The following is a 22,881-nucleotide window of genomic DNA, read 5'->3' as shown; positions in this document are numbered from 1 at the left end:
TACAAGAAGCCAACATGAAGTGGCCGAAGTTCCCAAACCCAGGACTGGATAACCGGATCCCCTCTCACGGGGACCTGGAGAGGATGGAGAAGGAGGAGGCTGGGGACAGGCCCAAGTGGGACAACAAAGCCCAGTATCTGCTCACATGTGTGGGTTTTTGTGTGGGACTTGGTAACGTCTGGAGGTTCCCATATCTGTGTCAAAGCCATGGAGGAGGTAAGCTGGGTGTTCTCTGTTTGAGGTGCCAGAAAATGAGCAGTAACTGCACTGTTTTCAGTTACTGAGCAGGGCTTTTCCAAAACTTAGTCTGTCTACTTTTAGTCAAAATTAAACCTAGTGCATAAAATCCATAATCATAGTGGATTGTAACACATTTACCGACACATTTGAACGGAGTTATTCATTAAAACTGAATGTTTGTATCTTTGAAATAAGCATATTTTCTCAAAAATTGTGGGTAACCCGAGTTTTTTAAAATAAATTTGTATATTTAAAGGTGTTGTAAGATGTTTACAGACTGCAGAGATGCAGCATTTGTACTCCAACAGGCTTAAAAATAACAGAAATACCTATTTTTCTTAGACTGATATCTTAAAAAGTTATAAATCAGTCAATTACTTCTTAATTGGCAATTTGGTTCATAGTGAAACTGCTGGAATTACTTACTTTTCCTTTCCTTTCTCAAACTTTAAAGTGAATGTGTGAGTCTTATTCGTGGTTTATATGGTACATAGTGCAGGTAATAAAACATGCACAATGCTTTTTTTGGGTGTCTTTATGGGAACAGTTTTGTGAATGAAGTTGACTGTTGAATATTTACTTACCTTCATGAAAGTGCTGATTAAAAAGTGAATCGCTCGACACAATCCATTATGACAATATGAATGTTGTAACTTCTAGGAGCATTTATGATCCCGTTCCTCATCCTGCTGGTCCTGGAGGGAATCCCTCTGCTGCACCTGGAGTTTGCCATCGGTCAGCGCCTGAGGAAGGGCAGCATGGGAGTGTGGAGGTCAATCAATCCATACCTGACGGGAGTAGGTGGGTAAAAAATAAAAAAGAAGCATGCACATTAGGTTTTATTGCATAAACAGCACCAGGGATGACAGTAATGTCGGTCGATTGACCCAACTTTGATCCCAACTGAAATATCTAAACAATTATAATTGGTTTAACATGGAATTTTGTACAGGCATTCATGGTCCCCAGAGGATGAATCACGCTTTCCTTTATCCATCACCACCATGAGGTTCCCTTTTGTGGTTGTATTAGATAGATTTACATAACCGTTGGCACAGACATGCATGTGCCCCACAGGATGAACTTTTGATGACATCATCAGATTGAAATTTCATTTTCCAATACTCTGGTTTATGACCAAATACCTGCAAAACTAATGTTATTCCAATCAGCCTCAGCTTGCGTTTAGTGCTATCTAGCAAATATCAGCATGCTAACATGCTAAACTAAGATGAACATGTTAAACACTATAACTGCTTAACATCATCATAGTAGCGTGTGAGCATGTTAGCATGTCAAAGATAGCATTTAGCTCAAAGAACCGCTGTAAATAGCCTACAGCCTCACAGAGACGCTAGAGTGGCTATAGACTCTTAGTCTTGTTTAAAAACAACAACACAGACTAATTACTAAATTTAATTTAATTTAATTTAATTTAATTTAATTAAATTAAATTAATTAATTTTATATATTACAAGTATTACCTTTCAATATCATTCCCAATATTATTTTCTCTGTTTTAATTGACTTATTTTACTAAAATGATCTTACTTTTATTATCTTTCTATTAGGCACTGATGTTAGTATTACTTCTTATACGCTTTATATTTTTACTCCTCTTTCTATTCTTATGCTGATGCAATTTACTTTTCCATCTTCTTTAACTTATTTTACCAATTGTATCTTACTTTTATTGTTATTCTATTAGGCACTGGTTTTAATATGACTTTTTATACACTTTGTATTTATTCTGTTGTGTTTTTTTATTCTCATGTTGTAATTTTGAACAATCTCGGGCAAAAGAATTTCCTTCCAACTTTTATCTGATCTGATTTTTATCTAATCTAATTGTGTCATTTTGTTACAGGTATTGCGTCCTTGCTTGTCTCATTTTTGGTGGGTATGTACTACAACACCATCATGGCCTGGATCATGTGGTATCTCTTCAACTCCTTTCAAAGTCCTCTGCCTTGGAGCCAATGTCCTCTCAATGCCAACAAGACCGGTAAGCCTTCATACATCAAGACAACGGTCCAAAAAAACTGCGCCAACATTTCTTTCCAAAGTCGCTTAAGTTGTCCTTTGCTATCTGCGTATCCATCCTTTGCAGGTGTGGTGGAGGAGTGCGCTCGGAGCACCACTGTTGACTACTTCTGGTACAGAGAGACTCTGAACACTTCAGAAGCTATCGATGACGCTGGCGGTCTTCAGTGGTGGATGGTGCTCTCCCTGCTGGCTGCCTGGACTCTGCTCTACGTCTGCTGCATCCGGGGCATCGAGACCACCGGAAAGGTCTGAAAGTCAACATTACATCTGAATAATGTGATGCCTGCTTCCAAGCGTACACTATGCTTGTTCAAACATACAGATATGTCTTTGGATCATGTTGTCATTTTCTTCTTCTCTCAGGCTGTGTACATCACCTCCACTCTGCCATACGTGGTCCTCACCATCTTCCTCATCAGAGGACTGACTCTGAAAGGATCTACAGCGGGGATCAAGTACCTCTTCACACCAGATGTGAGCACTGTTGTAACACACCAACCTACATTAGCTTAGCTGAAATATTTGATGCAGATGATTTGATTCATTACATGGAACTGGATGTTCAATGGAAAAAGAAGTATTTGGTGTGATATTGTAATTTTCATACTAGCATTGATAGACCGGAAAGTGTTGCTTTTTGACTCGGGGCGCGACTTGCATGTGGTTCAAAAGACTTAAATGAGCCGTTTATATCTACATAGGGAGCGGCTCCTCTCCATCGAGTCCGCCATGCTGCTCCGCCATGTTTCAACAGTAGCCCAGAACGGACAAACCAAACTCTGTTAACTTTTCCTCCTTGGGCCGGAGTCGATAATGTTACACACTGCCGTCACTCTCTCTCTTGCTTCACCACTCACTTCCCACATACACACAGACTCTACCACCAGATCCTACACATTGCTCCTTTAAAAAAAAAAAAACAGCTCTGAGCGCATTTCATTTAGCACTTGATTTATCATCCAGTAGTTCATTTTTATGATCTCGCACAACAGTCAATCATTTTTTAAACTCCTCTTCTCCTGGTTTTATCGTTTGTCCTGGAAGATCAGACTTGAGATAAACCTAAACTATGATCCTGATGTACAGTACTACTATCACTTATTAATTATTAACAATGGCCAGGACATTACGTATGTGTGTTTACTGTCAATTCTGATGAGCAGAGATACCACAAAAGGAAATAATTAGCACAGGAATCTTGGCTCAGTTTTACAGTACTTTCTATTCTTTTTAAGGTAAATGAGTTAATGAATCCATCGACCTGGTTGGATGCAGGTGCTCAAGTTTTCTACTCCTTCTCTTTGGCCTTTGGAGGTCTCATCTCTTTCTCCAGTTACAACTCTATCCAGTGAGTAACTGCCTCAACTGCACAGTCATACAATGAGCCTTCTTTTGAACATTTCTCCTCACGTGATCATAATTGTCTTTTAGCAACAACTGTGAGCAGGATGCCGTCCTTATCTCCATCATCAATGGCTGCACCTCAGTGTACTCGGCGACGGTTATCTACTCCATCATCGGCTTCAGGGCCACGCAAAAGTTTGACGACTGCACAGGAGAGTGAGTTTCAAATTGCACGAAAGAAGCCTTAAAAAAGCAGTAATTGGGATTATTAAGACTGAACTCATCTCGCTGTGCTTTTATTTTTTAGCAACATCTTGAAGCTGATGAATGCTTTTAACTATCCTGAAAACAACATCACAGAAAGCAACTACAAAGATGTTCTGACCCACCTCAACCAGACCAATCAAGATGTCATTGAAGGATTACAATTACAGCACTGTGACATGCAGGTTTTTCTCAGTCAGGTCAGTAAGATTATTTGATGTTAGAATTTATCAGTTTTTAATCTCACTGAAAATACTTAGTTGAAATATTTGGTGTTACTCCTTTAGGGCGTGGAGGGGACAGGTCTAGCCTTCATCGTGTTCACGGAGGCCATCATCAAAATGCCCATTTCTCCTATGTGGGCCGTCCTCTTCTTCGTCATGCTCTTCTGCCTCGGCCTCTCGACTATGTTCGGGAACATAGAGGGAGTAGTGGTTCCTTTGCAGGACCTCAAATTGCTGCCCCAGAGTTGGCCCAAAGAAGTTTTCTGTGGTAATTTTCTGAATAAAATAAATATAAAATATTTTTTTCCATGTTGGGATAAGAACATTTGGCCTAGAGATATGAGTGTAACCATGTTATGGTATCATGTTTTTCAGCTCTGACTTGCTTAATCTCTTTCGCTCTTGGACTGATCTTTACTCTGCGCTCTGGAAACTACTGGCTCGCTCTTTTTGACAACTTTGCCGGCTCTATCCCCCTTCTGGTCATCGGATTATGTGAAATGATCGGTGTTATGTACATCTATGGCGTAGATAGGTGAGTCTATCCAAGATGTGATTATTGGCACAGATGGTTTTGTGTTTAGTGCTAATTAGCAAATGTTAACACATGTCGCTAATATGCTAAACTTACGTGGAAACATTATACCTGCTGAACATCTGGATGTTGGCATCGCCATTGAGAGCATGTTAACATGCTGACATAAGCATTTAGCTCAAAGTACCACCATGCCCAAGTACATGTGTACAAGGTGTCTGATACTTAGTGAGGCTATCACAGTTGAAACAAAGAAGGAAATAACAGATCATTGTATTCTGACCTTGGAACAGAGATAAGGTGTCAGTCATCATAGCTGACACATAGGCACACTATAGAGATAAAGAAGTACAGTGCGTCTTGTGATGTAGCAAGACTATGGTGAGGGAATATGTAAAATATGTGTTTTTTGCTCAGAGTTTCAATTATAATGCTGATGAAAGCAGTAAAAATGATTCAAATGTGCAAAATATTGCATTATGTTCCTCCTGTTTCTAGTCTTTATGTTGCGTTAGGATACACGGTTACTAAAGTAACAGAGTGGAGTTTTATTTCCTTGTGCAGCTTCAACAAACAGGCTGCTTTATTTACTATCTAATAAACCTACAAGGTTGTGTTTTATGGATGCTTTCATACACACTCAGCTAACATTACGCCCCCCTCTTATTGCTTCCAAACAGGTTTAACAACGACATCGAGTTTATGATCGGCCACAAGCCCAATATGTTCTGGCAGGTGACATGGAGGGTGATCAGTCCACTCATTATGATCGTCATCTTGATTTTCTACTTTGTAACCCAAATCAGCAAGAGTCTCACCTATTTGGTGTGGGACCAGGAGGCGGTAAGTCATCACAATAGTTCAACCTTTTTATGTGTTGTCTTATTGATGGTGGCAGAAATCCACCTTTCTCATTTAAGACCTTTCGTGTGTCGTATACCTTGCTGTCAATTTCAACACTACCTTGACTCTGTTCGTAGGAGAATTTCCCCACCCTCGAACCGCGTACGTTTCCTACCTGGATCTACGTCATCATCTTCATCCTGGCTGGAGTTCCCAGTTTAAGCATCCCAGCGTTTGCCCTCTTCAAATTCATCCAGAAGAAATGCTGCAAGCAGAAGGACGACAGTGACGACACAGTGCACACTATCTCTGCCGAAATACAAATGAGTGACAAAATGAAGTTATAGATAGCTTTAACTAATATTTAATAACAAAATATGGACTAAAAATGAATATGAACTTGTTTTTTTGGTGGTTTGTTATTATATTATGCTTACACCTTCTTTTTTTTCCTTCCTTGTACAATGACAGATGGGCACACTTGTGACTACTGACTTTTATCTGTGAAAACCACAAGTACATTTTAAGTATTTTCTGTAAAATAATGTAATTTTGGAGAAGAGAGTAATTGCTGCTTGCTTTTCGTACCATTGTGATAGTAGTTTATGCTGTGTCATGTTTCACATGTAACTGTATGTTGTACATTAAAGGAATAGTTGGGACATTTTGTGAAATTCTTGCAAAGAGTTAGATGAGAAGATCGATACCAGTCTTTAGCCTATTTAGCACATAGATATGAGAGTGTCATCAAACTCATCTAACTCTTTGTTTACAAAAATGTGGAGCTATTCTCTTAGTGTTGTAAGTTTACTAAAGGCCTGTGTCTAGTACACAAAAATAATGTTTTATTTTAGGCTAATATTTTGTAAATAATGTCCAATAGAAGAGCTGATTCTTGTTAAAACTTTTGACATAGCCTACTGTAAACATGTTTTAAAAAGCAAAAAAAAACCTTTTGAGTTGTTTAAGGTATTTGACATATTGCGGAGGGCTATTGTGAAGTTCTTTTTGTTATGTTTACTGTACTTACAATGCCATAAACTGTCTGTTAATAATCCTTTCACCAGTTCAGACTGAGAGCAAAATGAAGTGGCTACTATTTGAAGAAATATATGCTATTAAAATAAATCATGTGGAATATCATGAAGTGACTCGCGCTTTTATGGATTTCGCCAGGCAACAGTTGCAATAAGGCCCATTTGAATGTTTTTTATAGAACCAATGAAATCTCCGGTTTAATAACAAATTACCAAAGCACTGGGTATGATCCTTTCTCACCTGGTAGACAAGGAGGCCATCCAGTGAAATTTTCTATGTTCGACATTTAATTTAATGACTAAGACAAAAGTCCAGAGAGAGACTCCAGAGAGAGACTGTAAATTCAATTATAGTTACTCTTTTTGGAATCAATAACAAATCATCGGGACCACTTTGAGAGGAAAACTTGAAATATAAATGCAGTTACTTTATGACTTTCAATATGCTAAAACTCATCAGGGTTAACTTTTGTAATTTCCCAGTTAAATGGTTGTTTAAATGAAATACTAGTCCAACCCACAATCAACATTTTGGATGACTCTTTGGTATTATCTAACAGCCAGTCTTTTCTCTGTGTGCCAAATATCAGCATACTGTTCACCCTTTCAGGATGTGATATATTCTAAGTTATTGTGTGTATGGGAGGCTACTTGTCATTCGTCAAATGCTTTTTTGTTCATAGCCTCGGCTAATATGTGGCCAGCAACAGATAAAGTAAAAGATCATAAAGGTGTTTCAACAGTGCTCCATGTGGATCACACATTTAACCCCAGACTAATGCTTCAACGCTTGTTGACTCTACTTTGCTTCAGTGCACGTGTTCACCATGAGGCTCGTGCTTCCTAACCCTGGACTGGATCTCCGGATTCCTAACGGATTGCACCAGATAAAGTAAAAGATCATAAACCTCTTTCAACAGTGCTGAGTGCGTACGCTGAGCCCTCACTTTGACTTCCAAGAACGACAGTGTAACATCTCACCATGAGACTGCTACTTCCTAACCCAGGACTGGAGGACAGGATCCCTAACTATGAGGATCTGGACAGGATGGAGAAAGAGGAGGCCGATGACAGGCCAAAGTGGGACAACAAAGCCCAGTATATCCTCACCTGTGTGGGCTTCTGCATTGGACTCGGTAACGTGTGGCGATTCCCTTATTTGTGTCAAAGTCATGGAGGAGGTAAGACAAAAATTTTGACGAATTAAAGTGTGGTTGAGGTACCCAGGGGTGAATTTATTGTGATCTTATGGGAATTTATGTCATTTTATGGTGTATCTATATCTCAAATATCTAAACTGTGAACGTAACTATTTAATTTTCAATAAAATAAAGTAGAATGTCCTTATTAAGACCACTTAAGGCTGAGAGGAAAGTTAAATAAATCACTCATTCATGGCTACAAGCCAGTGTCATGAAATCCCCATCAAGTTATATTAATGATTCTCAACAGTTAGACGTCTTCTGAAGTAATGGCTAACCTTTAGCATGACATATGAGCCACTGACAGAGCTTTAGTTTTTGGCACGAGTTGAAACTGAATGCTAGGAAATCATTCATACTGCATACTTTGTATGTACAGCATGTGTGTGTTGTTGTTTTTTTCAAAAGTGTCTGTATTAAGTGGGTCACTGGGACTGAGCTACAGGAAGTGGGATAGGATTTAAAGGCATGTTCTTAAAAGTAGAATCTGCTGTTTTTCTGTGACTTGTTAACTAGAGAGCTCAAGCCAATACAGTTAAAACCACTGTCCATAGTCCATGTCATGAGTCACAGTAATGTGACTGTATACTGATTGATACAAAACAACAGCAATGTTGTATTTTAGTCTCCTGTGTGTTTTGAAATTTCATTTTTTTTTTGTGTGTATAAAAAAGTCACTAAATTGTATTAAAACATCTGTGAATAACTTAAGTTGAAGACTCAAAGCAATATACAACAACAAATCTGTTACCTTTAAGTGCATACTGTAGTTAATACCTAACTGCTATTAAACATTTTATACACATGCCACATTTCAACAATGCCAACATCCCCATAGGCCATATTATGTTGTCATCTGCAACACTTTATCATACCAATTCGTCCAGCATCTACTTACACATAACACATTCTCATCCCAACTTGTCACATACTGACGCTTTGTCAGACCCCTCGGTGTCACTTTGCTTGCTATAAACATGTGCCCAATGCTGTGAATCAAACAAAAAATACTTGTTTAGGACTAGGCAACAAAACCGTTTAGTCCTGAATGTCATGTTTACAGACATCATGCATAGAATTAAAAAATTCCCAACGTCCCAACCACTTATACATTTTTCAGGTGCCTTTTTGATTCCCTACCTGATCTTGCTGGTGCTGGAAGGAATGCCTCTCCTGCTGCTGGAGTTTGCCATCGGCCAGCGTCTCAGGAAAGGCAGCGTGGGAGTGTGGAGGGCCATCAGTCCTTATCTGACCGGTATTGGTAAGTAAAATAGGCTCTGGAAAAAAAGCAAAAGAAGAAGGCCTCCCCAACAACACATTGATGAGTATAGCTTCCTGTGAATTAATGATTGTGTCCTACTCAGGTATTGCCTCCATGCTGGTGTCCTTACTGGTTGGACTGTACTACAACACTTTAATAGCATGGATCTTATGGTATCTCTTCAATTCCTTTCAAGACCCGCTGCCTTGGACCCAGTGTCCTCTCAATGAAAATGGGACAGGTGAATATACTGACATGTTCAGCCCAGACATGCACACCAAAGCACCCAAATTGCATCACTGTTTATGAATATTTCTTGCCCCCGCAGGATTTGTATCAGAGTGTCAACGGAGCTCCACTGTGGATTACTATTTTTACCGAGTGACTCTGAACAGTTCGACCTCTATAGCGGACTCTGGAGGAATCCACTGGCCCATAGTACTCTGCCTGTTAACCGCCTGGACAATCATCGCAATCTGCTGCATACGGGGCATCGGCACCGCAGGCAAGGTTGGTTGAACTGACTTGTGTGATAGAACATGAGTCAATTTGATCATAAATGTAGTTATGTAGTTATGTAGTTATAGAGGACTTCTGTACTGTACAGATTCCTATCACTGAGACGCGTTGTCCATCTTTATTTACAGTGTATGGTACAGCCCCATGCACTCCACTTTAACATGCAGAAAAATACAAAGCTTGAGAGACGGGCCTTTGTGCCTAGTTATGGTTGCCAAGCATTGATTGGAAAATTGATATTTGGGGGAGGGGTTTAGCAAATGGTCGATTATGATACATTACTTTTTATGATACCATTAGCAATTATTTCATCTTTTCTTTTCATGACCTCAGGCAGTGTACGTCACAGCCGTCCTGCCTTACATAGTGCTGTTCATCTTCCTGATCCGAGGACTGACTCTTAAAGGTGCCCTGAGTGGATTAGAGTTCCTCTTCACACCAGACGTATGTTTCAAATCTCGATAGAAAAGTTATATCTCATAGCCCAAAGCCACATCACAATGTATGCCACACTCTTGCAGGTGAACGAGTTGATGAAACCAACAACTTGGCTGGATGCAGGCGCCCAGGTCTTTTACGCCTTTGGTTTGGGGTGGGGAGGACTCATCTCCTTCTCAAGCTACAACCCTGTTCAGTAAGAGAACTGTGCCGTTTCTTAATTTGCAGTTCAAGTCTCATTTTGCTCACAAAAAAGGTAGTAGCCATTCTCAGACCCAAAGTCAACATTTCTTGGTTCTTTTGCTTATTTCTTTTCCCCAAGCAACAACTGCAAGCAAGATGCTGTGATCCTGTCGGTTGTAACTGGCCTCACCTCAATCTACGCCGCCACGGTCACGTACTCAATCATTGGCTTCAGGGCCACCGAGAAATATGACGCCTGTATCAGTGAGTGAGTAGTCAGGATTTGGGTTTCAATGTTTTTGGAACATCCTAAAATTTTAACTTTACGTAGGATTAATTTCAAGTTTTTCAAAAAGTCAAGTGGACCTTTTCATTTTTCAGTTATGATAAAGTAAATTCCAGTAATCTGTGACATATTTTCTCCCTAGAAACATTTGGACATTATTAAATGCATTTGAGCTTCCTGAAGACAACATCACCTCAAGCAACTACGACACAGCCTTTAAACATCTCAACAGCACCTATCCTGATATTGTTCTTGGATTGGACATGAAAACTTGTCATTTACAGACACTTCTAAGTGAGGTGACTATATTGATGAGTCACAAGTTATTGTAGTTTTTATCTGCATTGTGATTAACTTCTGTTTGTGCAGGGAGTGGAGGGAACAGGTCTGGCCTTCATTGTGTTCACAGAGGCCATCACCAAGATGCCTGGTTCTCCAGTCTGGTCTGTCCTCTTTTTCGTCATGCTTCTCTGCTTGGGAATCTCAACCTTGTTTGGCAACATTGAGGGAGTGATAGTCCCACTGAAAGACCTGAATATGTTACCTAAAACATGGCCCCAAGAAGCACTGACTGGTATTCTGTTTTGCAGTTAAAACAATCTACGCATTGGCTTAGCAAACCGATGGCCAGCTTGTTATAACACAAGCTCCCTTGTTTTTGTGGACGTGTGTTTCAGGAGTAACGTGTGCTGTCGCCTTCGTCATCTGTCTCCTGTTTGCGCAGCATTCAGGGATTTATTGGGTAACTCTCTTTGACAACTTTGCTGGCTCTGTTCCACTTCTGACCGTTGGATTGTTTGAGATGATAGCTGTCGTTTACATCTACGGCATAGACAGGTCAGTGCTCCTTCAAACATATGTCAAAACTATGTTTTATATGTCAAAACTTTTCAAAACCTCTTGTGTTGCAGGTTCAATGAGGATTTGGAGTTCATGGTCGGACATAAGCCCAACATCTTCTGGCAGATTTCATGGAGGTTCACCAGTCCTCTAATCGTTCTGGTCATTTTAGTTTTCTACCTGGTGACGCAAGTCCAAGAAGAGCTCACCTACTTAGTCTGGGACCCCGACTCTGTAAGCACACAAGCTCTGTGATCAGCAGTATCCCTTCTTTATGTTGCCTTTTTCTCTTATGTTCCCTTATTGCAAAATACACAAATAATCTGTCACGCTAAACATTTTTAGATAAATGTTGTTCCTCTGTGGTGCAGTATATAATGAGCAACTTGTCTGTAGATTCAGTAGACAGTCATTGCATACCCTGTTTTGTGGTTTACAGGAGAATTTCCCGGCTCTGGCGTCAGTACCGTACCCTTCATGGATCAACGCAGTCATCTTTCTTTTGGCGGGAGTCCCCAGTCTGGCGGTGCCCTTGTATGCATTATTTAGGCTGGTCTTTGTTTGCTGCAAGAAAAAAATAGTATCAAAAAACACCTGAACTGTATAAAAGTCATACGTTTCACAATACAACAAAATGCAAGATCCTTGAAGTACAATACAGATGTTTTATTGATGCACTTCAGTACTTCTATTTCTGCTCATGTTTTGTGCAAATTTACTGCCGCTGTATCAATATACTGTACTTATTCATCACCCTTATTAGTCTGCTAATATGATTTCTTGTTGTATTGGACCTTTCTGAATTTAAAGACAAGACATCATACTGTTTTCCATCCATCCAGGTTTTATACCCGATTATATGGTGGCAACACACTGCAAATTAAAAAAAACATCTTCACCAATTCGACAACACATGCGCAATATTTAGAAAAAAATGCTACAAAGTTAGAAACACAACCAAATACAGAAATGCACTGTAAATACACAAAACACAACAAATACAGAAATGTACTGTAAATGCACAAAACACAACCAAATAACACAACTAAATACAGAAATATACTGTAAATACACAAAACACAACCACATACAGAAATGCTGCAAGTAGCACAGATGAACACGACATGCCTTTTGTGTGTTTTCTGTATCTGCAGCACTTTTCTGCATTTGGTTGTGTTGTCAAATTGATCAATTAAGAAATTTAAGTTGCAGTGCGTTGAGCTCTCAGGGCTACCATATGTTTATCCTTGCCGTTGAAATAATTTTTGTCTCTGTCAAATATAATTTTGCCATTATAACTTTACAACACATGAATAATGAAATGTATAGCAAATATCTACCAATATCTAAAAATGTGTCTACCTATCGAAAGATAAACAATATAGCAAATGTAAACTTTTCCAATGAAAAAGGGCAAGACGCAGGTCCTAGTCATTGAATGCATCTGAGCCCTGAAAGCAATTATCTACAACATGAAAAACTTGCATAAAGAATGAGGATCTTCTAAAAAAATAATGTGTCAATTTAGATATAATCTCATAACAGATATAGTAGTCTTTTTTCAAGAACAACTTTTAACCAAAGACACAAGGTGACATGAGGCAACACATCAGTTGGTCTTTATAGCATAAGCTCTTTGACGTCAGTTTTGTTTATCACCATACAGTATAAATGTTTAAACAAGCAGCAGATGTAGGGCAGCAAACTGGCCAAGAGAGGGAGACATCCCACTGACAGAGCACAGAGTGGTCAGATGACACAACAAAGCACAACATACTGTTAGGGAGCAGGCAAGATACCCTGTATGTGATAGCGGAGTCTTTGACAACAATGTTTAAGGTGTTTTAACTGTTAAAATGTAAACTGACCACTATTACTGGAACAATAAATACATTATTCAAGCACTCATCCAACTATAGTGATCTATTGTATTATAGTCCCTTCAATCAAACTGATTTAAAGGGGAACACCACCTAAATTAAGAATTATTTCCATGGCCTAGTAAAGTTCAATCAATATTTGTGAACATGAGCTACTCTCTCTCAAAGCCAGGAACCAGAGAAGTAATGGTACATGTCCACAGGCTACGTCCTTTCCACGCTTCCCATTCTTTGTATGTTTAAGCAGCTGGGCAATGCATTTCGGTAGCGCGCATGGCGTAGCGATTCGAGAGACAGGGCATTATGTTGTCCGCTCCTCATTTGAAGTTGAGGTCTAGGCTACTTTATGCAAATCAGGGGCGTCCGACCAACGTAACTTGCCGCCTCTGGAAACTCCCTAGAAACGTTTAAACTAAACGATGTTGGTTTAAAATAAAGACAGATTTAGCAACTGCATGTCTTACTTCCCGCATTAAATGTTGTCAGAAACACATTTCGGTGAACTATTTACACTTTATACCCTATGACATCACAAATGTGAGTTTTAGCACTCTCATTTTTAGATTTGGGAGAGAGTTGCTCATTGTAACTAATATTTTTGGACGTTCTTAGACCACGGGAATAACATGTATGGATTTTGAAAATGGGCGTAGTTCCCCTTTAAGATTGAGTATATGATTTTTCCATTCTAATAATAAACAAATGAAATTGAGATGGATTGATGTCTGTTGTTTGTAGTGTTAATATAGTATGCACTAAATAATTAACTAAAAACCAGCAATAAGGAACTTGATTAGCTCATCATAATAACAGAAGTTTTATTGATGTATTTTCCAGTCAAACTGAACTTTGCTCCTTTAATGCACTTGATAAACAGCCAGACTATTATCCTTTAATGATTCACAAAATATACACCTGCACGCCATGTGCTGACCTCTTATATAATTGACTGACTCCCTTTGAAAGATCATCGTCAAGTCAGCTTGGTACACAACTAGCTGAAATAGTGTGACCTAAAGCCTCATGAATGTTTCCATCAGTCAATAAACAGTCTGGGGTGGTTTCAATACAATGAAATAGATAGAGTCAGGGAGTCCTGATGCATTAAAAAAAAATATACAGTATATATATGTTTAGGATGTTTTACCCAACGGGTGCTTTTATGATCAAAACAATGTACATTACACTAGGTTAAGATAGTGGTCACCTACTTATACTCAAGTGATTCTTACACCATTTTACAAGGTACAAGGGGAGATCAGGGAACAAGGGGTTAACAGAGGAATTAGAAATATACTAGTCTGTACGCATTGTTTAAAATTACTGAGTATCTATTTAATAATTACATGGTACAGCTATATTATTACTGAGTACTGGGACAAAAATATATGACACTACAGGTTGAAGGTACAGTGTGTAGGATTTGGCGGCATCTAGCAGTGTGGTTGCAGATTGCAACCAACTGAGTACCCCTCTGCTCACTCCTCCCTTTCCATGACTGCGGTAACGTGAGCCGCCAAGTGCAAAACCATGCTAATGCAGGTCACCTTGCTCAGAAGGCAGCTTTATTTTTGTATAGCACATTTCAACAACAGGGCAATTCAAAGTGCTTTACAGAAACATTCAAGAACATTGCGACAAAATGCAAAAGAACATTAAGAAATAATTAAAACAGTTATAAAAACATAAAAACATTAAAACATTAAAGATTAGAAAATAAAAACAAGGTAAAAATAAAAGCTAGGATAGAAGCTAAAATTGCATAAAACTCAAAAGAGTAAAAGTTATAGTGCAGTGTCAGAATAAAAGGCACCCGCAAACAGGAAAGTTTTAAGCTTTGTTTTAAAAGAAGTGAGAGTTGGAGCGGTCCTGCAGGTTTCTGGGAGCTTGTTCCAGATATTTGGTGCATAAAAACTGAAAAACAGAAGCCATCCTTACTATAATAACACTACTTTAGGAGCAACAGAAGTCAGATGGCAGCTTTTATTCCATTTTTGCTAATAGATCCCACGAAATGTTACACACTGGCCCTTTAAGAAGCTTTAAATATGGAGTACTTGACTGTGTAGTTAACCGTCATGTACATTATCATTCTTACTGGGAAACAAAACATCAGGCTCATGATCTTAATAAAGTCTGGAGCATGTGGCAATAGCATGTCTTCATCAGAATTAATGTCTTCATCACCACAGTCTGATGAAGTTGCTGATTGTTAAATTGAAGGTCCCTTACTACCCCCCTCTCAGGGCAACATTTTTATAGTTTTGCCCTTGACCTGTACCATGTTTGACGTGTGGTAAATTGATTATATTGATTTGGGAATACACAACATGTAAGCACAAAACTGAAATAAGGTAGCTCTAAAACTAGAGTTCAACACAAGGAGCCTTTTCAAGGTAGGACCTTAAGATTAGATAATAAAGCAGTACCCACCTCAAGGTCCTTATCAGCTCAGTTTGTATAGTGTTTTAGTGCTGAATCCCAAACAAAGCTGCACATAAATTAGCACAACTAGTTGAAACACAGGCTGCATTGGGGGCCTATGGAGTTCTGGGGTTCAGTTGGCAATCCAGCCTTGGGTTCATAAATCCAGTGACATGGTTGTAGGCAGGTGCACGGGTTTTCATCCCCTTGGAGGTCTCATCTCTTTCTCCAGGTGCAGCTCTACTGCAATCCAGGGATCTCTCTGTTCAACAGTCTTCCTATAATCTCCCTTCATAATATTCTTGGAGCAACAACAGTGAGCAGGACTCCGTTCTCATCGTCATCGCCAATACCTGCACCTCAGTGTACTCTGCAATGGTTATCTGCTTCATTATCGGCCTCAGGGCCACACAACAACATGACGGAGAGAGAGTGAGTTTCAAATTGAGTGAATGGTATAGTACTTCCTGGAGCAGTGGATTCAAACCCAGCTGGGTCTTCTCACTGTGAGGGGACAGTGCTAACTATCGTGCCATTTTTATAATATTTGATTAAATTGAATGACTAAATGGTAGTATAGACCGTTTAAACGGAAACTGCATTGCTAGGCAACAGTTTGGGTCCATGTTTACTTCCTGTCGCCATATGTCACTCACATACACAACAGGAAATAAACCAGAACACAATGGAAATGTTAACATTTACAACTGTGAAACGGTCTATAAAAACAGAAACGCAGAGTGAGCACTAGCTGACTAATCTGTGGATTGCACCAGATAAAGTAAAAGATCATAAACTTGTTTCCACACTGCCGAGTGCGTACGCTGAGCCCTCACTTTGACTTCCAAGAACGACAGTGTAACATCTCACCATGAGACTGGTACTTCCTAACCCAGGACTGGAGGACAGGATCCCTTCCTATGAGGATCTGGACAGGATGGAGAAGGAAGAGGCCGATGGCAGGCCCAAGTGGGACAACAAAGCCCAGTACATCCTGACCTGTGTGGGCTTCTGTATTGGGATTGGCAATGTGTGGCGATTCCCTTACTTGTGTCAAACTCATGGAGGAGGTGAGCTCAGATGATTATGGACTGTCAAATCTTGAATGATTGTTTGACAAATTATAATGTGTTTGAGGTACTAAGGACTACACTATACCGTTTCGGAATTTTTCCACGAGATTCCCAGTGTGCGTCTTGAGAGCAATCACGCCTTCAAACAACTCAAGACAGTTGTAACATTGCAATTATGGCTTTGTGGAGCCTAAAAATACTGCAAAAGGTTGTACAATATAGCACTATATAAATAAAATGTGGGTGTTTATTACCTTGAATGACGGACTTTGGCTGATATGAGGTGTTGATATGGGTTTTAAGGCACTTCTGTTTAATTGAGCATCAAGACAGATATCGGAGCAATCACAATAATCCAAATTTCCTAGTTGTAACTACAACTTGAATGTTGACATGATACCCAGTGGTGGAATAACTTGGAATAACTATTCAGATATTTTACTTAATTAAAAGTAGCAATACTACAGTGTAAAAATGCTCTGTTAAAAGTATAAGTCAAAATCGTACTTAAGTGAAAGTACAAAAGTATCAGCATCAAAATATACTTAAAGTACCAAAAGTAAAAGTACTCATTATGCAGAATGACCCATTTCAGAATAATGTGTATTATATTATTGGATTATAATTATTGATGCATTAATGTGTTCATCACTTTAATGTTGTTGCTGGTAAAGGTGGTGCTCATTTTAATTACTTTATTTATTTATTACTTTATTTATTTATTTATTTATTTATTATATATACTGCTGGGTTGTTTAATCTATAATAATACATCATCATCATAATTTATTGCTTGATTTATATTTTGTATCAATAATTTTAGTAATGTAAACTGTCACATAAATGTAGTGGAGTAAAACTATAAAGTAGCATAAAATGGAAATACTCAAGTAAGGTATAAGTATCTTAAAAATTGTACTTAAGAACAGTACTTTATTAAATGTGTTTAGTCACATTCCACCACTGTGAATGCCATTTACGAATGGGGAAACTGCAATTACAGTAACTGCAACATGATTATATTGCATGAACGCAGCATTAGAGCCATAACATATTAGTACTGATTAACCTTTTAATTAATGATTAAGCCCTCAGTTTAGTGAGCACACATTCGTATGTTTTAACAAAGTGTACACACAGATTAGTGCGCAGTACAAGTTTAGCACAAATTTAGTTTAAGGATAAACTTTATGCCCAGTACAGACGTCGCAGGTACAGTACGACCAACCCAACTCCCCCTGCCAGCTACACCTTCAAGGAGAAAACACGGCAGCGCAGGAAAGACAGGCAGAGTGGGTGGGGTCGTCACAAAGGTTATAAATATTAGTATGCATCGTTCACAGGCAGGGCCCTGTTGGACTGCTTTACAGCCCAGACTAAACATTATAGACAACATCCAAGCTTTATTTGGCCGCAAAAGCATTTTTAGATTTAGGATGCTGAAAGGGCTTATGGTTATGATAAATGCAACATAGATGTGTAATAGAGTGCTGCAAAAATGTCATTGACTTCCAGACGAGGGAACAGGAAGTGCTCAAATGCTAACTTTCCTAAATTTACAGGTTTTAGGACTCATTCCTCACTCTATTTTGTTCTTCTGATACATTTTTCAGGTGCTTTTTTAATTCCCTACCTGATCCTGCTGGTGCTGGAAGGAATGCCTCTCCTGTTGCTGGAGTTTGCCATTGGCCAACGTCTCAGGAAAGGTAGCGTGGGAGTGTGGAGAGCCATCCACCCTTATCTGACTGGTATTGGTAAGTGAAATAGGCTCTGGAACAATTTGTCTAAAGCGGAGAAAAAAAACAAAAACATCGATTTATTGATTGTGTCACTACTCAGGTATCGCCTCCATGCTGGTGTCCTTACTGATTGGACTGTACTACAACACCTTAATAGCCTGGATCTTGTGGTATCTCTTCAATTCCTTTCAAAGCCCGCTGCCTTGGACCCAGTGTCCTCTCAATGAAAATGGGACAGGTATTTGCATATACTCATTAAACACTCAAACGCTACTCATGGTTAAAACACTTACAGAGGACTGTTTCTTGCCCCTTCAGAATTTGTATCCGAGTGTCAACGGAGCTCCACTGTGGATTACTATTTTTACCGAGTGACTCTGAATAGTTCGACCTCTATAGCGGACTCTGGAGGACTCCACTGGCCCGTAGTACTCTGCCTGCTAGCTGCCTGGACAGTCATGTGTGTCTGCTACATACGGGGCATCGGCACTTCAGGCAAGGTTTGTCAAACCTTCACACAAACAGTCCTGAACCACCATTGTCCAAATTATTTAATGTTTTTCTTTTCTGGTCATGACTTCAGGCAGTGTACGTCACCGCCATCCTGCCTTACATAGTGCTGGCCATCTTCCTGATCCGAGGACTGACTCTTAAGGGCTCCCTGAGTGGATTAGAGTTCCTCTTCACACCAGACGTATGTTTATATCATGGAAAAAAGCCAAATTAGGGCGGTCAAAGTTAACGCGATAATCACACGTTAATGCAAATTAGCTTTAACGCCACTAATTTCTTTGACGCATTAACGCAACTTGTGATTTTTAGGTTGTAGCTCAGTCTTACAGCTATCGTGAAGATACTGGCATCACATAAAACTAGAAAACCCAAGAAGCAAATTGGTACCAACTATGTCATGTTAGCTTCGAGAAGGAGGCTAAATAGCGCTCCAAAGTTACGCTTAATTTTTGCGAGGAAAAATTGGCATGGCCATTTTCAAAGGGGTCCCTTGACCTCTGACCTCAAGATATGTGAATAAAAATGGGTTCTATGAGTACCCACGAGTCTCCCCTTTATAGACATGTCCACTTTATGATAATCACATGCAGTTTAGGGTAAGACATAGTGTTTTTGAGCATATTTTTTATGCTAAATGCAGTACCTGTGAGGGTTTATGGACAATATTTGTAATTGTTTTGTGTAGTTAATTGATTTCTAATAATAAATATATACATACATTTGCATAAAGCATTATATTTGCCCAATCCCATGTTGATAAGACTATTAAATACTTGACAAATCTCCCTTTAAGCTACATTTTGAGCATGTTCGATTAATGTGCGATTAATTTGCTATTAACTATGGACAATCATGTGATTAATTGCGATCAAATATTTTAAACAATTGACAGCCCTATATCTAACAAAACAAAGCCACATCACAATGTATGCCTCACTCTTGCAGGTTGAAGAATTGAAGAACCCAACAACGTGGCTGGATGCAGGCGCCCAGGTCTTTTATTCCTTTAGCTTAGCTTGGGGAGGCCTCATCTCCTTCTCAAGCTACAACCCAGTTCAGTAAGAGACATTTATATATAGAAGCCATGATGTCACTATAAAGATAGTAGCCATTCTCAAACATTATGTGTCCTGAATCCTTTGCGTTTTCTCCTGTTTCCTAAGCAACAACTGCCAGCAAGATGCTATGATCCTGACAGCCGTAACTGGCTTCACCGCAATCTACGCCGCCACAGTCACCTACTCCATCATTGGCTTCAGGGCCACTGAGAAATTTGACAACTGTATCAGTGAGTGAGTAGTCAGGATGTGGGTTTCAATGTTTTTGGTAACAGAGTAGTCCTAAAAGTGTTGCTATACGTATGGTTAATGTCAAGGTCTCGAAAACGTGAGCCACCGAGTGCAAAACCGTGGTAACGCTGTTCGCCTCGCTCAAAGGCCATCCTTACCATAATAACACTACTTAGTAGAATAAGGTCACACTAGGAAGGGGTTACTTTACAGTGAGTACAAGAGGAATTATTACAGCAACCAGTAACTCTTTAAATGTACGTATGGGCATGTGAGTATTGTATTTAGACACTAATCTGTGACATATTTTCTCCCTAGTAACATTTGGACATTATTAAATGCATTTGAGCTTCCTGAAGACAACATCACCTCAAGCAACTACGACACAGCCTTTAAACATCTCAACAGCACCTATCCTGATATTGTTCTTGGATTGGACATGAAAAAATGTGATATGAAGAAACTTCTCAGTGAGGTGACTATATTGATGAATGTCTGTCAGAATCCCAAGTTATTGTAGTTTTTATCTGCATTGTGATTAACTTGTGTTTGTGCAGGGAGTGGAGGGAACCGGTCTGGCCTTCATTGTGTTCACAGAGGCCATCACCAAGATGCCTGGTTCTCCGGTCTGGTCTGTCCTCTTTTTCGTCATGCTTCTCTGCTTGGGAATCTCAACCCTGTTTGGCAACATTGAGGGAGTGGTGGTCCCACTGAAAGACCTGAATATGTTACCTAAAACATGGCCCCAAGAAGCACTGACTGGTATTCTGTTTTGCAGTTAAAACAATCTACGCATTGGCTTAGCAAACCGAGATGAATTCATTGTCTGTTTTAACACAATCTCCCTTGTTTTTGTGGACGTGTGTTTCAGGAGTAACGTGTGCTGTCGCCTTCGTCATCTGTCTCCTGTTTGCGCAAAATTCAGGGATTTATTGGGTAACTCTCTTTGACAACTTTGCTGGATCTGTTCCACTTCTGACCATTGGATTGTTTGAGATGATAGCTGTCGTTTACATCTACGGCATAGACAGGTCAGTGCTCCTTCAAACTATTTTAGCAACACATTGTCCGATTGTGTTTGCTTTATCATTCATCTTGACATTTACTGCAAAATCACCACACAGCATTAGCAGCATCATTCTGTGACATTTATGGAAATGGCCGATCTACTTAAAGGTTCTTTATACGGAATTCAGATCATATCTATTGCCTCTGCACGGCTCTCAACATGGCAACGACTGAGCCACCTTTAGGTCCTGTGTAACATGACACATTTCAAAACTTTTCAAAACTAATGAAAACCCCTTTTGTGTGTCAGGTTCAACAAGGATTTGGAGTTCATGATCGGACATAAGCCCAACATCTTCTGGCAGGTTACATGGAGGTTCATCAGTCCTCTAATCGTTCTGGTTATTCTGGTTTTCTACATGGTGACGCAAGTCCAAAAAGAGCTCACCTACTTAGTTTGGGACTCCAACTCTGTAAGCACACAAGCTCATAAAATAATCTGTGTTCATTTATATTTGGGTGTATCAGTTCTGATCTCAACATCAGCATCCATCCTTTTGTTGACTTTTTTTTTATTAATTTAAAAAGAGCCCTCGCATTCGTAGCCCAGTAATAATGCCTTAATACAAGGCCGAGGCAACCCAGTTTACATTCTTCAGTCGGTGGGCTTTAGAAATGCGAGTGGGTTTATTTGCCCAGACAAACAAGAGGATAGCTGCATCAAGTTATTTAAAGAAAGACAATGGTAAATAGATGAGAAGGTTTTGGAAAAGGTACAGGAACCTTGGAAGTACAACCATTTTAATAGCATTGATGCGGCCAATCATTGAGAGGTTCCAGTTCTTGATGTTAGCCTTTAGTTTGTCTACCATGTCAGAGAAATTTAATTTCAGTAAAAGTTTGGGGTTTTGGAAATATTAAATCCAAGATATGTAAAGTGGATTTCAACAATGCAGGGCTCAGATTATTCATAAGAGACATGTTACCCCAGTTAATTGTACATCCCGACTACTAAATGATTTAATGTAGTTCAGGAGGTTGGGAACTGAAACTACTGGATCAGATATTAAATCAATAAATCATCAGCATGTTGCCCTTTTTTTCTAATGATGCCTCAAACACATTAATGTATCTAATATTTGTATTGTTAATGTTGTTGATAATCCAGCATATAGTGGTAACAAATGATTTTGCATACTGTTTACAGGAGGAGTTTCCAGCTCTGACGTCAGTACCGTACCCTTCATGGATCAATGCGCTCATCTTTCTTTTGGCGGGAGTCCCCAGTCTGGCGGTGCCTGTGTATGCATTATGTAGGCTGGTCTATGTTTGTTGTAAGAAAAAATAAAAACTAAGTGATAGAATTTGCCAAATTTCTTAAATTGATTAAAAAGACACAAATTGCAGAGTATAATAAAATGAACAATTATTTAATCTGTTGTGTTGCTTTATTTTAAAAAGGACACTCTAAGTTCCCCTCTAGCGGCAGTTTCTGCTTGTTACGTGCAAAGTCTTTTTTCAAAATAAACTTCCAATGTAGGTTTACTTAGTTTTTAGGTTTACTTACGCAACAAAACTACTTGGTTAGGCGTTGGAAAAGATCATGGTTTGGGTTCAAATAAGTATGTTTGTTAAGTAACTGGCGTTAGTTAAGTACAGAAGTTATATGACAAAAGTATGGTAAAATAAGTCC

At 39.2% G+C, this 22,881-nt stretch overlaps 3 protein-coding genes and 1 long non-coding RNA gene across 4 annotated transcripts; 3 read left to right on the top strand and 1 right to left on the bottom strand.

Annotated features, from left to right (window-relative positions):
- The first annotated feature begins 14 nt into the window (after positions 1 to 14).
- Positions 15 to 6,639, top strand: LOC119502868 (sodium-dependent neutral amino acid transporter B(0)AT1-like). Its single transcript, XM_037794127.1, has 12 exons — positions 15 to 216; positions 901 to 1,041; positions 2,108 to 2,245; positions 2,351 to 2,532; positions 2,650 to 2,760; positions 3,522 to 3,634; positions 3,718 to 3,846; positions 3,938 to 4,094; positions 4,182 to 4,386; positions 4,494 to 4,653; positions 5,334 to 5,496; positions 5,634 to 6,639. Exons 1-12 carry the CDS (start codon positions 15 to 17, stop codon positions 5,841 to 5,843), a joined length of 1,911 nt encoding a protein of 636 aa, XP_037650055.1. The 3' UTR covers positions 5,844 to 6,639.
- LOC119502872 lies at positions 897 to 18,486 on the bottom strand. Its single transcript, XR_005210193.1, has 5 exons — positions 18,273 to 18,486; positions 11,683 to 11,826; positions 8,876 to 9,012; positions 5,672 to 5,761; positions 897 to 1,028 (listed from the first exon to the last, which is right to left on the bottom strand). It is a non-coding gene; the product is annotated as an uncharacterized LOC119502872 (long non-coding RNA).
- On the top strand, positions 7,509 to 12,006 carry LOC119502871 (sodium-dependent neutral amino acid transporter B(0)AT1-like). The gene is made up of 12 exons (XM_037794132.1): positions 7,509 to 7,714; positions 8,856 to 8,996; positions 9,100 to 9,237; positions 9,325 to 9,506; positions 9,849 to 9,959; positions 10,037 to 10,149; positions 10,276 to 10,404; positions 10,565 to 10,721; positions 10,792 to 10,996; positions 11,100 to 11,259; positions 11,334 to 11,496; positions 11,702 to 12,006. The coding sequence occupies exons 1-12, from the start codon at positions 7,516 to 7,518 to the stop codon at positions 11,858 to 11,860; spliced, it is 1,857 nt and encodes a 618-aa protein (XP_037650060.1). The 5' UTR covers positions 7,509 to 7,515; the 3' UTR covers positions 11,861 to 12,006.
- On the top strand, positions 16,426 to 22,588 carry LOC119502870 (sodium-dependent neutral amino acid transporter B(0)AT1-like). The gene is made up of 12 exons (XM_037794130.1): positions 16,426 to 16,636; positions 18,253 to 18,393; positions 18,479 to 18,616; positions 18,697 to 18,878; positions 18,962 to 19,072; positions 19,837 to 19,949; positions 20,055 to 20,183; positions 20,499 to 20,655; positions 20,738 to 20,942; positions 21,052 to 21,211; positions 21,499 to 21,661; positions 22,396 to 22,588. The coding sequence occupies exons 1-12, from the start codon at positions 16,438 to 16,440 to the stop codon at positions 22,534 to 22,536; spliced, it is 1,839 nt and encodes a 612-aa protein (XP_037650058.1). The 5' UTR covers positions 16,426 to 16,437; the 3' UTR covers positions 22,537 to 22,588.
- The last annotated feature ends 293 nt before the right edge of the window (positions 22,589 to 22,881 follow it).

This window comes from Sebastes umbrosus, chromosome 15 (assembly GCF_015220745.1).
Source record: "Sebastes umbrosus isolate fSebUmb1 chromosome 15, fSebUmb1.pri, whole genome shotgun sequence".
NCBI lineage: Eukaryota > Metazoa > Chordata > Actinopteri > Perciformes > Sebastidae > Sebastes > Sebastes umbrosus.
The sequence above is the reverse complement of the archived record's forward strand: the minus strand, read 5'-3'. Positions and strand labels throughout refer to the sequence as shown.